This window comes from Sabethes cyaneus, chromosome 3 (genome assembly GCF_943734655.1).
Source record: "Sabethes cyaneus chromosome 3, idSabCyanKW18_F2, whole genome shotgun sequence".
NCBI classification, from domain to species: Eukaryota; Metazoa; Arthropoda; class Insecta; order Diptera; family Culicidae; genus Sabethes; species Sabethes cyaneus.
The window spans coordinates 190,268,325-190,286,282 of NC_071355.1; the positions used below are offsets into that span (position 1 = coordinate 190,268,325).

Sequence of the window (17,958 nt, forward strand, 5' to 3'; positions counted from 1 at the left end):
TTTATTTACTTCGGATGCTTCGGATTTCCATTACTTATTTCGTGATGGCCACGCAGCCAGACATGTGCTCAAGTCGTAGGCGAGTTCGATTAACTGATCGAACGACCACCTCGGTGGGTCCAGATTCCAGATTAATTCCTCTGCACTAACAATAATGCCTTCCTGTGACACTTGTGGATGCTGCAGAGGAATCCTTGGTTTCTATTAGCAGCAAATATCGGACTAACATTCCTTTCCCTGCTAAATGGACCTATATTGGACGTGTCCAGCTTTGTTATTGATCATCACAATGAATTGGGCCATCAGCAAATGTACACCCGAGAATGATCTGCTACTTCCAAGCATCATTTAGACAGTTCTATGTGCAATTTGAGCTGATCTAGATCAATCGTAGGCAATTCACGAACGGACAAATTATGCTGCAGTCTAAGAAGGACCGGCCAACGCGACAGGATGCCTAATCCGGCTAAATCGGTGTTGGGCCTTTGAGAGATATCACGAAGCGAAAAAGTCAATTTTGGAGATTTTATTCATACTTGTAGATTTCTCCGTAGATGGTCACTGCTGTGATCTCTTCGCCACCTACGCAGAATCTCGAGAGCTTTTTCTTCCGTGCACTCTCGGAAAATGCAAGCTTAGAAGTGGCAATGAGGAATCCTTATTGCAAGCATTTGGTTAGTGTCAGCCTTGATATAGATTTCATCATTCCCTACAATGCAGAACGGTGTGAACCACTTCTTGTACAGCTTCCTTGCGCGAGTTTTGGCCACCGTAATCTGTTACGGTTCGGCTTCGACACCTTCGGAACTTTGTACCATGTGGTGTCCATAAAAATGGAAGGTGTCACTGTTTTTTTTCACAAAATAAACCGAAGCTTTCGCCTTTTCTGTCACCTCCCAAACGTGGGATTGATTGACTCTTGAATGGTTTATTACCATCCCGGCATTCTTCGGATCTACGGTGCCGCGTTTCCTACCGCTTGGTAGTCTAATGCTTTTTGACCGCGTTGGTCACATACTGAATATACGTTTCTGAGCAGTTTACAGAAAGACCGATGAGAAACATTGGATTTTTGTGGTGATTGCTAAGTCTATTTTTACTCACAAGCAAAAATAGTGACAAACAATTGAGTATGTTCTTTTTTTTGCATTTTGATTGACATTTTTTTCATTTCGTCAATCAATTAATTTTTTCCGAGCAGTTTTATAGCAATCAGCTTTGCTCAGTGTGTCCTATTTTAGGCACACTGGTGATGACTCACGTAGATTAGTACTCTTGTCAGTTATGTTTCATCTGTCCACATGTGATGCTATAATTCTTGTTATATAGCGTATTCTAATGAAACTAAATGGACCAAACCAATTTGGTCCAATGATTTAGGCAAAAAATAATCAAATAAGTCAATTAGTAAATCGAAAAATCCAAGTTATCATACTTTCCAACTGTGAATGATTAAATCGAATCACATGACATCTCATAACGTTTCTACACTGCGCTGACACTGATGGAGATTGGAACTCTGTTAGCTCTGTGGCACCCTGGGGAGCAGGTAGAGCAAAAATCGTCGATATATCCCTTTTGAAACGTCGCCCGGTCGGTATCGTACCTGATATTCGTCACACATGGAGCGAAATTGACTATTTGATTCATATGATTCAGCACGTTTTCCCAGATCGATACCGGTGCGTAAGCAAACCCGCAAAAAATAGTTAGTCTTATAACATCAAGGCGTTTTTACATAAAAAAATACATACATATCATATTAGTCGCGTTTATTGAGGCTGGCCGAGGTGGAGAACCCCTTTCTTGCTAAAGATGACCTAATTGATTTTTTGCTGTGCAATCCTGTCGAACATATTTGTAGGATTGGATTGCAGCACAATGTTCAAAGTCTTTTCCTGATCCATCTCGTATGACTATATTTTTCCAACGGTTCAATTGATTCGGATCACAGATGCGGATGAAAAGCAATCCATGTTCATGTTATCATATGACAACGGCATATGAATCGTGATATTTACGCCCTCACACGCTTTCATCCGGGGGTACAGATCAACAATTTGTTTCCGTTGTATTCATGCATAAAATATTTTGTTCAATCAGACGAATCAGATTATTCCAACGATTTCTGTCATCAGGCTTAGTGATTTTTCTTTCTTTCGTGATGTTACGCATTAGCACGTCACGGTGCTAACAGGTCAACCGTAATCTGGTCTCAGAGTGTATGCATAATTCGCTTGTAATTTGCGCTCATAATGGGATTTCTAATTACTTTAATAGATATGCACCATGTTCGTACAGCTGTGGGCAGGTTATGGGATAACTCTGAATGGACTAATTCATCCCTTGTTACAAATTTCCACATTGGATAGCTTGACTGCGAGCAAACGGATGTTGAATACTCGTTTGTTCTACTTCGACATCCTCTTTTACAGTTGTATGTTGTACTGTGACTCGTGCTCTAGCTGTATACTCATGTCGAGTAGGATGTGCTGTGAATATGCATGTCACTTTCAAGAGCTAGAAATGTTCAGTTGTTCAATTCTGTTACCGAGCACTTTCATTTCCGTCTTATAATAGTAATAAAGCTGCACAAAATGTATCCATAGGCGCCTAAAAAATCAATGTTTATTGCTGAATTATACCCAGCTGCCACACTAAAAGTGGTTTGCCACTGCTGTATGCCGTTGAGATTAGTTTGCCGATAGCTGTGGGAAATGTGGCAAAGGAGCAAATGCCGCTGCTTGTGCGAATATTGATTTTACCTTCGAAAGTTACGAAACGAAAGCACGTGTTTAGCTCGGAATGATGCTCATCATTGTCGTTATCTTTTGATTCAGAAAGTAAAGAGCGTTTACTGCTAGATTTCCAGCTGAGACGACCGTAATTCTTGGTTTAATAGAACATTTCACTAATCTAAGTAGTTTAACAAATAAAAGGGCATAGACTACAAATTTTATTAGATTTCGGTTGTTTGAGTGTTGTTTCATATTTCCCAAACACGAATCCGACATATTTCAACATTTCACACTTAAACTCAACCCGAACCCGAGTGTGGCTCTTGGTTTGGGTTTAGAGTTTTTAAATTTGACAAACAATGTTCCGTGAGTTGTGCTTAGACGATGGAACACAACTTAGAGATGGATTTCCTTCTACCTAAACCCGACCCGAACCCGGATATTTTTTGTCGATCTTTTTGATGCCTGGCCAGACAAACAGACAAAGCAAAACATTGTCCAGATTTTTGGCAATGTACTAGATTTCCGATCCCGCACCTCGCAAAAAGGATGTCAACTCTTATTTCAAGTAAAATTTTACACCAGTGGTGAGTGAAACCTTCAAGGAGTTTTGCTCACTGTTAGCCAATAACTTCCTTTCTATCAGACCAGATGACTGCCAGATTTCTGTCAGACATTCTCGATTGCCAGATTTTTGCCAGAAAATAGAAACCAGTTGGCAACCCGGTAATAAATCTTTGATTTCCCCGAACACGATTAAATATTGCTTCCGAAAGGGTTGTGTCAATCACTGTACTATTTCTTGATATTTTGTTTTATTGCGTGTATAATACTTCTGGTGTTTCTTTATTGTTTCAGTCGAGACGTGCCTGAATTCACATACGGCAACTAGCTTGACGATATCAGCACTAGCTTAGACTGGCACTGCAAATTTATTGTTCTTCTGTTCGCTTCTATTGCATCTCCGACAGCATGTATTTTTGTGATTACCCTGTGCGATTGAAGGTGTCGCAAAATTGCATGATACGCGCCAAGTCCGTTTTTCTTTCATCAAAGCAGCTATATTTATTTTTTCTTCTAAAATCCCTATAGTGAACCAAAAAACAAAGCTTTTTTTCAGACTCTACTTTTGTTTCTCAGCCACTTATAACGGGTGACAACTAAAATTTTGGAATTTTTTTCTCGAGTTGTCAAAAAAAGACAAAGATACATGGAGAAGATCTGATCTACCGAAATTAAAGATACATTATCCATTGTTGAAAAAAATTAGTGTACATTTGAAAACGGTCCGTAATCGGCTATTCGGCGAAGCTCTCGTTTGACGTCGAAACAGGAGCGTTGTACGGCCGTCATGCCAACTTTGCGGTTCTCTTTTGCAATTCGTGGTTCCCCAGTTATTTTTGTACACCAAGGAACTCAAAACCCGGAAAAAAATTTCGATTGGGTGCACTGAGAAAGATTTTTTGGGTCGTGGTTTGTGGGAAAAAATGGGATCAAATGGGTATTCAGGACCGATTGTGATTTTTTGGCGTAATGCGATGATGCTCTATCCGGCCAAAACACGTATTGTCCATCTGTATGATGTTTTTGTAGAAATGGGGTCAATATTTTCTACAAGCATTCGTCTGCTGCATCTTAATTGATAGCCAAACCAGAGGGCGTGTTGTTGAAGAAACGAGAAAGAGAACGATGTCCTTCTGCGTCCATAATTTTGGCTAGTCTTCCACTACTTTTCTTGCGAATAGTTGGATATGGTAAACAGTCGAAGCCGCAACATATCCGCTCTTTAAATGATAAATATACTTTTTGCCGAGATTTCTGTGGCGGTTTGTAGAATTGTACAACGTGCTCTCGAAATGCTTCTTATTTCGACATCATTTTAAGCAAAACAAGGCAAGCATAAATAAAACAAAAAATAGAGAGCTAACACACACACTCTCTTTTCTCTCGAAGCACGTTTGTTGTGGAGTATAGGGGCCTCAAAAAAATTCCAAAATTTTAGTAGTCACCCGTTACATCTGTTATCGGTCTGAATGAAGAAAAACTCCACCAGTTTTACTTATTTACTCACCTCACCTTGACAGGGGTCGTTCCCCTTTTTATCAATAACCCTATGACCACCCTCTCATGCCAAGGAACATGTATGTTAAGTTTAATGGAGAACGGTTCTGGTGTTCTGGAATGGCGGAACATACATACAGAGCAGGCACTCAGCAGTTGGGTAGCTCCCCTCCTTTAGTCGCGCAGCCACTTATGCATCTGTTTTCCTTCATAAAATTCCTATAATGGAAGAAGAACAAATCCTTTTTCGTTATCCATCATAGTATCTACCATTGTCTTCTAGCCACTTGTACAACAGCTGCTGGTGCAAATGCAACGGAAATGTTGCTAATTTTACTTATTTAGAACACCCTTCATTTTTTTGTTAGATTATAGTCACTTTAACCAGCTTGGGTCATTCGTGACTTCTGTGGGGTTGGGATTTGAGCCCGGGTTCTCGGCGTGAGAGGCGTGAATGCTAACCACTACGCCTGGACTGACCCCTCCCCTTCGTTGTGCCGGAGACCCCCTCTTATATTTTTGTGAGCCCTCCATTGCTGGTTCTCCTATGTCTAAGAACATTTATACCAAGTATGGAAAACGGTCCCGGTGTTCCGACGTTATGGCGGAACATATACGCATACACGCATACATACAAACATGCACATGTTTCATATATTTAGAAGATAGATGAAGTATAACAAAAGTAAAACGAAACGATTAGAACCTTGTGGGTGTGTTGCACTCGCAGGTGTTAAAAAGCGGACTCGGTCTGTGAACTCACGGGAACTGGCCGCGACTGTTTTTCACCGGATTTCTTCGGATCGAATATAAGGAAGGAATGCAAAATCAGAAATGTGTTGTAAGTAACCCCATGTACAGGGTAACATACAACTCCCTATTTTAGGTTCTTTCTACAGATATGTTTAGTTGCTATTTTTTCTCACAATCATAATTCAAAAGTACTAACCACTACACCAGTTTTGGCAACTTACACTTGAACCTAAACGGTAAACTTCGAAAGCTAAACAAGTCAAAGTTTAGAAGTGTTGCAAGTATCTCCGGATGACGGTACCTGGCAATATCTAATCTTTCAGGGAATTTGACGATAGCGTTTTTTGTTGTTCGGTTCCTGAAAATTCAAAAAATCTCATGATTCAAACATCTTAGAGTCAATGCACACCTAATTGGATGTTTCTAATAGCATTTCTTTTCAACTCTCCAACGGTGGTCTTAAAATGAAAATCAGTTGGGGGGCCCATGGAAAAAACGGCGATTTTAGGATAAAATCCAATGTGGCGACCAAATCCAAGATGGCCGCCAAACTTTTTTTTACTCCATTTGAATGCCCTGTTCTTCTTTACAGAACCATGCCACTTATTAGTTGTTTCATTGCAGATTTCGAGAATATAGATAATATAGACCTCATAGCTTGATTATAATTCAACCTTTTTTAAAACTTTCGGGCCCCTTAGCCAACGAGGGGTATACTGTTTCGATGTATTTTCTACCAATCGAGTGCAAAAGTTCCAATATTTGAAGACCTTGTGTCAGTAGTGGCCCCCTTACAGCGAGAATTACTACCCTACGGACTTTATAATAAATTGTTTGACTGAAAACTGTGAAAAAACATTAGTAATTTGGATAAAATTTGTTATCACTGTCGATGTCTTTCCAACGACGTGAATGTTTGCAAATGAGAGAAGTTTAAATTTAGAATTTTTATCGTCGATGCGCCTTGCTCTAATGTAAATATTTGCTGTAAACTCGATTTTTCGCTGTCGCTGTCATGACGGGGTGGAAATCGAGATTGATGGACGTTTGCTCAAGCGAAGGCTCAGTCTCGTAAGTTTTTTAGAAGGGTTTTGCGAAACTATACAACTGATTATTTTCTTTCGTGATACCTAGTTGCACTACGCACAGGTTTTGACGTAGGACTACGTCTTACGGCAAGTTTTGAGATAGGGTGTCATTCCAAAAAATCAAAAAACTGCGAGCGTCACGAAAAATGAAAGGTTTTGAGCGCTAATAGCTCAGCGGTTTTCCGATCACTTTACAATATTCTTACACCAATCGATCGGAAAATCTTCTAAGAATTGACCCAAATGAAGAAAAGTATGGATTCTTGATGTTAAACTATTGAAAAATTGAAAATAATTAACCTATGTTTTATCAGGAAGATATCATCGTCTTCTACCAAAACGCCGGTGGAATGAATTCTCATGTTGAAGAGTACCGACTAGCTGTCTCAGATCGCTGCTATGATGTCATTGCCCTTTGCGAAACATGGCTCGATTCCCGAACAGTCTCCAGTCAAGTGTTTGGATCCGATTACGAGGTCTTTCGTTGCGATCGGAACCCGAATAATAGCCGCAAAGCTATCGGCGGTGGTGTTTTGATAGCTGTCCGACGCGGGTTAGAAGCCAGGGCTATCGAGAACAATGCATGGAACTGTGTAGAGCAAATTTGGACGGCCATCAAGCTAAGTGATCGCACACTTTTTCTTTGCGCTTTATACATCGCACCTGATCGTGTCCGCGACAACGATCTTATTGATGTCCACTGTCAATCGGTGTACTCTATTATGAGAGGGGCGACTCCTCTAGATGAGATCATCATTCTGGGCGACTTTAACCTGCCAGGTATATCATGGAAACCTGTCCATAGCGGATTTCTCTTCCCGGATCCTGAAAACTCGACGATTCACGCTGCTGCAGTAAACCTTCTCGACAATTATAGTGCTGCAATGCTCCATCAAGTTAACCATGTAGTTAACGAAAACAACCGTTGCTTGGATCTCTGTTTCGTGAGCTCATTAGAAAAGCCCCCCTTCATCACCGCAGCTCCATGTCCGCTAATTAAGCCAGTTCTGCACCACCCACCCCTGATAGTCTGTATTGAGGATAAGCCCCTTCGCGACTTCATTGAATTTCCCGCGGCTATATCCTACAACTTCCGTAAAGCTGATATGCATAGTATTAATGGCGTATTGTCCAGTATTGACTGGGCAGAGATACTTGACCCAGAGGACGTTGAAGCTGCGGCGCAAACCTTTTCACATGTTCTGTTATATGTTATAGATCGACACGTCCCGAAAAGAAGTCACCGCAACACTTCTCACCCCTCTTGGTACACGAATGAGTTGCGCAAACTGAAGTCATTCAAAAGAGCAGCATTGTGGAGATTCACGAAGCATCGCACGCTTTCGCTAAAACGTCATTATGCGAGAGTGAGCCACTTATATAGGCGAGCCAGTAGGCAATGCTTTTCACGGCATCAACAGAGCATTCAACGGAAACTAAAGCGTCACCCGAAGTGCTTCTGGAACTATGTAAACGATCAACGCAGAGAGTCCGGCCTCCCGTCTTCTATGGAGTATAACGGGGAAATCGCTGCCGCACCTCAGGATATATGCCGTTCCTTTTCCAGCAAATTTGCAAGTGTTTTCACTAACGAGGTATTGAGCGTCGACCATGTTGCCCTAGCAGCATGCAATGTTCCAATTTATGGTCAAACACTAGGTGCCATTGATGTCAACGTCGAGAAAATCTCAAAAGCCGCTTCCATGCTTAAGTCGTCCTTCAACCCTGGACCTGATGGAGTACCTTCTGCATTCCTGAAGAGACACATATCCTGTTTGTTGACGCCATTGCTTTACCTATTCCGAATGTCTATCTCTAGCGGCGTATTCCCATCATGTTGGAAATTTGCGCATATGTTTCCTGTGCATAAAAAAGGTAGTAAACGAGATGTGAACAACTATAGAGGAATCACATCGCTCAGTGCAGTTTCAAAACTATTTGAGTTGGTAATCATGGAACCTCTATTGTCACACTGCAAACAATATCTAAGTGCCGATCAACATGGCTTCATTTCCCAGCGCTCTACCACCACTAACCTGCTGTGTCTAACATCATACATAACGGGAAGTATGGACCACCGTGCTCAAACCGATGTCTTATACACAGACTTGTCGGCCGCTTTTGATAAGATAAACCATGACATCGCAATTGCAAAATTGCATAGACTGGGTGTTAGCGACAACCTTTTGCGCTGGTTTCGCTCATATCTGACCAATCGACAGTTGGTGGTTGCCATTGGAGATTGTAGGTCCGATAGCTATCTAGCCTCTTCAGGTATACCTCAGGGAAGCCATCTTGGACCTTTGATCTTTCTGCTCTACTTCAACGACGTTAATTTGGCTATCAAATGCCCTCGACTCTCGTATGCAGATGACCTGAAAATGTTTTCCCAGATCCGTTCGACAGACGATTGTCACTTTCTCCAAAATCAGTTGGAGGCCTTTGCCGCTTGGTGCGATGTGAACCGCATGTTAGTGAACCCGGGGAAGTGTTCAATAATCACTTTCTCCAGAAAAAAAGACCCGATCCTGTTTTGTTATGAGCTCAATGGCACACCCATCGAACCTGTTTCGTATATAAAAGACCTAGGAGTTATCTTGGATCCGCAGTTAACGTACAAGGAGCATATCTCGTACATTATCGCTAAAGCTTCGAGGTCATTAGGCTTCATTTTCAGGATCGCGAAAAAGTTCTCTGATATATATTGCCTTAAGTCACTATATTGTTCGCTGGTGCGGTCCATCCTGGAATACTGTTCGCCCGTTTGGAATCCTAACTACAACAACAGTACAGAGAGAATTGAATCAGTTCAGCGCCGATTTCTTCGATTCGCCTTGCGTAGGTTGCCATGGAGAGACCCGTTCCGTCTACCTAGTTATGTAAGCCGCTGTCAGCTGATTGACTTGGAACCTCTCTATGTTCGTAGAGCTGCCTCTAGAGCTTTGTTTATTGCGGATTGCCTGCAGGGTAGAATAGACAGCCCTGTGCTTATGGAGCAGATTAACATAAATGTACAACCACGAGCACTGCGTAATAGCGCCATGCTGAGACTACCAGTTCGTCGCACTAATTACTCTATGAATGGCGCTTTCGGTGGCTTGCAGAGAGTTTTTAATCAAGTGTCATCATTATTCGATATTCATCTGTCGCGTCGAATACTTGGCAGAAGATTTGCAAGCTTTTTTCGGGAGCAATAATCCGCGAGTGATGAAGACTTATATTTTAACTGTTTTTGTATTTGTATTTTACTCACTTGACTGTATTTTTATGTAGCTATCGACAATCATTGGGGCTATCTCGAGCCCGTTGATTTAATAATAAATTAATAAATAAATCAGAATTCTCGCTTCGTGATTGGTTGGAAGATTCTTTACGATGATCTAAACCTATACCAATTTGATATCTGTGCTTGGGAAGTAAGCCAAAACAAGCGACAAAGTTTCCTCATTTCAACAAGATTTCTTAACACCGCGGTTCAACCTAGACCATTTTGATGTCCTTGCTTGGGAAGTATGCCAGAGAGAGTGACAAAGCCCCCTCGTGCCAACAGATTTCTTACGAACGCGATTAAATCTAGTCCAATCTGATGTCTGTGTTAGGGAAGTGTGCCAGAAAAAATGACACAAGTTCGTTGTCCCAACAGATCGCAAATTCTTTACTGCGTGACGATTAAACCTCGGCGAATTTGATATCTGTGTTGGAAAAACGTGCTGTAGTGTTCGGTTATAATACGGCTCTGTATGAATACGCATGCTTGCCGTTCCATTAGAAATGTAGTGAAAAGATGTGCTGTTGATAAAATAGGATTGAATTGGTAAAATCCTTTCAACGTGGGAAACCATGGATAATAAAAACAATCTTTAATTTCAGTAAGGTAGCAGGAAAGTAATAGTTTGTGTTCTTGATTTTGTTAAATTGTTTTCAAATGCACAATCTTTTAAGAATTGAACGTATGCAATATACTACTTTGATAAATGTTACATACAACGCATATAGAATGTATATATGTTGCATATAGCATGTATACATGAAGAATCGAATGATTACAAGCATGAATACATGCTACTATCACTACAAAGAGACTTACGTAGTCCTGCGTCACCTATATATGCGGTCGTGTCTTGTACACAACCCCTCTGATTTTTTTGCTTTTAATTAATATGACAATTGCTTGAACTGAAATTCATTACTATAAATGGAAAGTGTCAAGGTTAGACCAAGTGGGGTTGGCGCTTTGTTGTTGTGGGGAAAAGTAAATTCAATTATGGTTACAGTGGTTATTGCGGTTTCGGTCAGCCATCGGATTAATGATTGGGTCGAGAATTTTTCTGGGCTATAAATTTCATCGGTTTTCATGGCGTATGGTTGCGTATAACCCACAACATTCAAAGTGTGTCACAACATTATGCCGCATCGCAATTCACACGTGACGTTGTTTTTATGCTTTCTCTGTCAACGATATTGTTTCTTTGATTGAATCGAAATTACTAAAATTTAAAAGCCAGTGTTTTATGCTTATCAACGATTTCTCTGGGATTTTTAGAAAGGTATTTTTTGTTAGTATAGTTATCAGAAATTGATACATTCATTGTTGCATAACAACAAGAAAGATTTTCGGCACCACTAAATACGTTTCTATCGCATGTAACTTTGAGTTTTTATTTCATTCCTCCTCATTTTCTCAAGGGCGATTTACATTTTGGCTAGATTCCCAGACTCAGCGCAGATAAACAGATGATTTTATGCATATTTATGTGCATGTTAATTTTAATATAGGAAACGGTTTTAAATTTCAAACAAGGATATCCACAATATTTCTTCCTTGTTGGACTTTCAGTACGCGACCATCGCCTACCCAGCAGTTTTAAATGGATTTTAAATTTGGAAGGGTGTTACACAAACAATTTTTATTCTTCCACTCTCAGTCAAATTAGTGCATTATATCGCTTTTTGGCGGTAGGAAAAGTTGTAAATGGTGTAATCATTCCCATTGTTCCACGAGCGTACAGTTTATTGGATGGTTTTGTTTCGGATTGTACCCTACGGATGGCATTGTCTTTTCGCTGAATGAGAAACGTAAACTTATTTCTGGGCCACTGGTTAAGTGTGAATCTACAAGCTAAATCCTATTTCGGCTAATTGCTAAGTTAGTGCTATGGTTTACCAATATGGCCAGCACAATAACAAACAACGAAGCATTTAAAAAAAACATTCATGGGGCGAAAGGATTGTGTGTTATTTTTTATTGCTTCGACTATGACAGGAGATTGCGAAGAAAATCTTTAATTGTCGGACGCTTGTGCATTTAAACGTAGTTCGAAGAAGTTTTTCGTTGTTGAATTTTAATTATTTTGGTGAAAAAATTGTTTTTTTTTTCATTTTAATTACGCTCTTAAATATTTATTTTGGGAAATCATGTATCATGCAGGAATGTGCAATTACAATAAACAATTGCTAGTAGGTTCAAAGTGATTTCTTTGAAAAAGCAGATATCGATAATTTTCTGCAATGAATAATTTGGCATGAAAGCAGTTCACACCGTTTGGTAAATTAAAAAAAATCTTGCGCTTACTTTCGTATATTCCAACTAGACATTGTCAATCAACCAGGTATGTTACAGTTTTAATTTTTTAATTATGCATGCTTTTAAGTGTTGTACTAACAAACCGTCGTAGTTCGCTAATTGCATGCTTTCGCAGCGTTATATAAACGTGACAGAAAAGTCTATCGAAAGAAAGAAAGTGTATAAAACAAAAATAATTAATTTTGCTTTTGCTGTTTTTTTTACTTTTTCTTCTCATGCATACGCATTTGTGCAGCGGAAACGGTACCACCACCACCTCCGAGAGACTTGTTTCAATGTAAGTATGTTTCATATCATTTCCTCTAGTGTTGTTCTGAATTGTTGACAGTACATACCGTGAATGCAGGTAATTCCGGTCACGGATTTCGATTCGTTCTTTTAAAAAGTGACTACTTTATTCAGTTTTCAATTGAGTGATCGGAATTAGAACGTTCTAGCTCTAGATAACGACTGTCTTTATTCAAACTAAATTTACAAACCGGAAACTTAAGTCTAGGTAATAAATCTGCTGTCGGTAGGCATCGTTGAAAATTCCATGGTTGTGAGCATCGGTCCGCCTATTTTGATGCTTCGTCCAGACGGTGTGAAAACAGGCAAACGTCCTGCCTATGGAATGCTGATATGACGATGATGGGCAAAGCGAGTTGGGCGGCAATTCGTGGCAGACAATAACATATCCCTTTAGTTTATTTGGCGCGTAAGTAGCAAGCGCCGTTAAACAAAACCAAATTAAACCTTATGTTGTGAATGGGGTTTTCCCCGCCAGAAGGCCGATCCTTCAATCAGCTTGTTGTAATGCATCTGGGGAATTCATATCACACCGTATATACTTTAAAATATAGGAAGGCAAATTAAGGGACAGTGGCGCTGCTCATGAATTTAAGAAAGAGGCTACCTACCTAAATTATTTGTGCATCCTAAGCGATCGAGTTAGAAGTAAAATCCGTTTGCAATTTTTTAGAGTGTAGTTTTTCACATCAATTCCGGTGGAATATAGATGCTTGTTTTCTAAAATGTCGTGTTCCAAATTACAACAGCAGATATATTAATTGCTGTGTTCTTCGCAATCCACAGCTACACTAAAGATGATTTCAACTTTACAAGTAGTAATAGAAATACGCGTAACTGTAAAAACCAACGTAATTACTTTTATTAAATTAGAGGAGCGTTTGGTGAGAAGAATGGTAGACTGGATGAAACTGCAAAACTTCGATATGAGGCCAAAAATATATTGCGTCACCATTTTGGTAGGTAATCGCCAAAGAAGGATTCCGGTAACGGTCTCAGGCTACATTTATTCTTTCTCCTAGAATGATCCCGACAATGATCCGATGAATTGCTTCGTATAGCCGCGTAACTATAAAAACAAACGTAATTTAGTGTAGCACAATTAAATGGAACATTTTCATGAATTCAGAAATTCTACTACCTAGAAAGCATGACTATCGCTCCAGTGGATCGCTTCGCACAGCTGCTCGCTCCCAGCTTTTAGAAGTTCAGCCCGGGTAACGTTCTTCTCAGCTACTTTACCATTTTTCACCTCACTAATTACCTTCTTAACCTTCTCCTGTGTTGGTGGCTCTACAGCTTGACCATCGCTCACAATTCTTGTCCTGTTCCTGCTGATCTCGATGTTTCCTTCTTAATTCAACAGCGTCTGGAGCTGCTCCTTCCACCTGGCTGCAACCGCCATTTTGTCAGTAAGCAGATTGCCAGCACTATCATTGCTCATCACAGGCATGACAAAACTCGTGCTCCTCAAAAAAGCAAAGCAAAATCTAGGTGCTACATTCCGCTATCGAAACTTGACCTTCTGTTTTTATATGACAGACTTCGCAGCCAGCTGTCAGAGTGCAGGGCAATTGCAGGGTCAGTTGCTACGATCCTATTGACCATAACGGCCTCTCCCAGTCGAGATTCGAACATACGACGACTGGCTTATTAGACCAGCATCATACCTCGAAGCCAACTGGGAGGCAACTCGTGCTCCTTACTGTTTTGTAAAAACTCCATGTGTCGTTGCTGGAGAAACGTTCCTCTGCGCCGGTGAGCACATGCTCTTCGTAACCCGGTTTTTAGACGGTGTTTTTTCCGCAGCTTTAATCTCTCTATAGCTTTTTCTGTTCTGACCTGTAACCACAGTGAGCATGTGACTCTTGGCGTGGTTCTTCTCATCTGTCACTCTCTGGCATTCGGCATCGACCCAGCTGTTAAGCTGTCTTCCACGTGTCATGCCACCTCTCTTTTTGGTTCCCGCAGTTGTTTCAATAGCACCATGGAGGCTGCCATTTGCCGTCAACAGCTGGATGTTGAAACGCAGTGTCCTCTCAGCACGAGCCTTCGTCACGTTCGACAACCTTCCGCGAATCGTAGACACGAAATGATAGTGGTCACTGGTCAGAGTCGATATTTGACCCCGAAAAGACCGTACATTAACGACATCCGAAAAGTGTCGACCGTCAATCAGAACATGATTGATCTAAAAGCCAGAGTCTCCATTTGGATGCCTCCAGGTGTCTTATTCGGGAACACAGGTTCAGAAAGTAGGTGCTACAGATGGACATTTCTCTTGTCGTGGCAAAATTTATGATCCTCAGACCGTTTTCATTGGTCGACAGGTGAAGGCTATGTCTTACTCTATTAATGACCGGACGAAAGAAATCCTTCCCGAACTCCGATGATGATTTTCCAGACATGTTTCAGACACTCTCCATTTGTTTTCTCGAACCTTGCGTAGAACTCGTCCTTAGCATCAACGGATTTATCATGTTTCGGTGTGTATACATTGATTAGGGTGTAGTTGAAGAGTTTGCCCATCTACGGGTCTCCACCGGATAACTTATTGTTGCCACTTTCCCAGCACTACCGACTCCATGTTCTGCCTTTCTACCACCATTGTAGTAGATGTGGTACTTGAAAGGAGTGCCTACAGTAGCGTAGGGACTTTCTCCGGCCGCCGCACATCCTGAATAGTAAAGGGTGTCCCACATCAAATTACATCACGGAAAAACGTTACAGAAAATTACCTAGTTGACCGTCCTTTTTCAAACTTTCAGAAATAAAATATAACCCATTAGTAAGCTTTTGACATATTTATTTCATTCAACTTCAATACCATAACCAGTGTTGAAAAAATCATAGCAGCAAAAAACTCAATGAGATTTCAAGCACCATGAAATTTCAACCTTGATCAGAAGCGCCGAACTCACATATGAATTTCTCTCGCTATTATACGCGATGTCTCTGTTGCTATGCGATGTGAACCAAATTCAGCTGTGAGCATTTTGCTTAATTCTTTGCTAATTTTGCTTAAGCCTTATAAGAATTAGATAAACATACAGTTTAAATGTGTGTTTTAGTTTAACTTTACGATTTATTTAGAGATTCATTCTCTCACTCTTACTCACAGTTACGTATCGCACGAGAGAATGCCTATGCTGTTCAACAACGAATTTGTATGTATATGTATATAGCTCCGGGTAGCAGTTGAAGCAAACAGAATATGATCAAGTGGGAAGAAATATGTGCGAGTTTTGTGCTTCTTGCTATGAAAGCAGCAAAACTCACGCGTGAGTTTTTTCTGCATAGGATCAAGTTGACTTGATTCACAGTTGAATTTGATTTTTGATGAGTTTTGAGATTTTGAGTTTTTAACATCACTGACCATAACCGTATGCTCCCACCACAGAACAGAAGTGGAAGTTAAAATCAAAACTCGTAACTCTAACCTTTTACAGATACTAGCGAACCTGGCGGTGGAAAGTGGCTTTTTACACGGAAAATTTACTACACAGTTTTCCAACTTTAGACTAGCTGACCCAAAGCAAAGTTGCCAGAACCATTTTATGAAATTCTTGTACGGAAATGGCAAAAAGGTGTTAATAATCTTTATGCTCACGCGACCAAACCAACAAAAACTCAATCATGCATGTATCAATTTAGTTATATAGAAGTGAAGAATTTTCTAGGAATCTCAAAAACAGTGCATTGGTAACAATAATTTACATTCGTCTTACATAAAACTTCACTTTTCGGGCCAGAAACAGATGATGCCGCTACAAAAGTTAAGTTTGCTGCTACGGAAATATCGTATTGATCGTTCTTTTACAAGCACACTAGCCGCACACTAGCATAAAAGTGATCCAGATGTGTTGACTTCACCTATTTTGTTCGAAAACGTCAAAGTTGCCACCGTGTGGTCAAAATTAGCATAGGTGTTATTTCATCTCTCAAACATGCTAATGTAGTTGCCGCTAGCCGCAGGTGATCAATAATAAAAATCAAAATCTATACCAACGCAACTTTTGATTTTACTCCTGTTTTATACGTTACACCAGTTACGCATATCGTTGGAAGTTTAGCATAGAGATTACTGATTAGAATATTACGCACACATCGCCGCGTATACGTATACGCGATTTGTTTGCATCTGGAGTTTTTTTTCGTTGCAAAATGTTTCCCGATGCATACAAACCACCAATACAGTCGCACATCAACAATTCTTATATAAAATTTGTTTAACATCACAAGCCGCATGTTGATCTCGATTCTCGTCTCGATGATACATTTCGAAAATACATAACACTTTTCTTTCTGGCATCCTTGCCAACTCGTCTAAATGCTCCAGTCTCGTCACCAGGGACTGGTGAGGCTATCCAATTCTACATATTGTCCGTATAGCATTTATCAGTTTTGGTTTTGTTACCCACTTGCTGGTTGGGAGTATTAAACAGGAAGCAATTAAACACTGTATTTTTATTACAATTCTACTATTATTAGCTGTTGTCTCCGTTATGAAATTCAACTAGTCGAACCAACTGAATCTGTCAGTTCGCTCAGTCAAACCAAAACAAAAACAAAAGTTGGGTATTTTAATCCCCCTGTGTCTCGTCTAATCTGCCTGGACAGTGGGTAAAGTGATGAAATATGTAGTTATGAATTTTTTTTTTACGATATTCCTAATTTAAAAAGTTTTTGCATAGTTGTCTTCTGTAAGTTATTTCAATTTATTGCTTCTTATAAATTCAAATGATTTGCTCCCGTTGTACAATGCATGTCGTTTGATTCCCAAATTAATTTGTATTATCGGTCCATCTAAACGAAAGCATCATCAAAAACGACCCAAATTTTGAGCTTGCTCTTTTTCATCCATTTTCAATCCGAACTTCATTTTCTTTGCCTCGCTTGAAAGTTATGACCCAAAACTGACACCCAAGGTAAATTTCGGAGTATTTTGTTGACCAATGGCCGCTTCAGCGTCGGCTGCGGAACATCAACCACTTGTCTCCAGGGACATTTTTGTATTTTGAGATAATTCATTTTGCAGCACATCAAATCACATCGGCTTGGCAAAATAACAATAATGGAACTACCCGGTACTTGGGGGCAATTTTGAATTTTAGAATGATTCATCTTGCGGAACGTCAAATCACATCACCTTGATACCATAAGACTACCCAGCTAGCATTTTCATATGTACAAAAAAGGTAAAAATCAGCATTACGTACAGATATACGTACTAAAAAAAATCGTATTTCAGGCGCAAAATTGGCATATCCGTACTATTTCGGAGGCGATATACGTGATTACGAATAACTTTGAGCGTTACGACTATATAAGTATTTATGTACGATAATATCCGATTGTCAAATCCGATGTGCTGATATTCGTATGTATGTCAGTCATTATCATTATATACGACAGCAAATCAACTTGATCCCACTTTATCCAGCTT

At 40.1% G+C, this 17,958-nt stretch overlaps 1 protein-coding gene across 1 annotated transcript in view; it reads left to right on the plus strand.

Annotated features, from left to right (window-relative positions):
* Positions 1-17,958, plus strand: part of LOC128744169 (transmembrane protein 65) — a 63,332-nt gene that overhangs the window by 16,649 nt on the left and 28,725 nt on the right. The window contains exon 3 of the mRNA XM_053840980.1: positions 12,460-12,501. Within this exon, the coding sequence (XP_053696955.1) occupies positions 12,460-12,501 (42 nt within the window). The remainder of the gene's footprint in view (positions 1-12,459; positions 12,502-17,958) is intronic.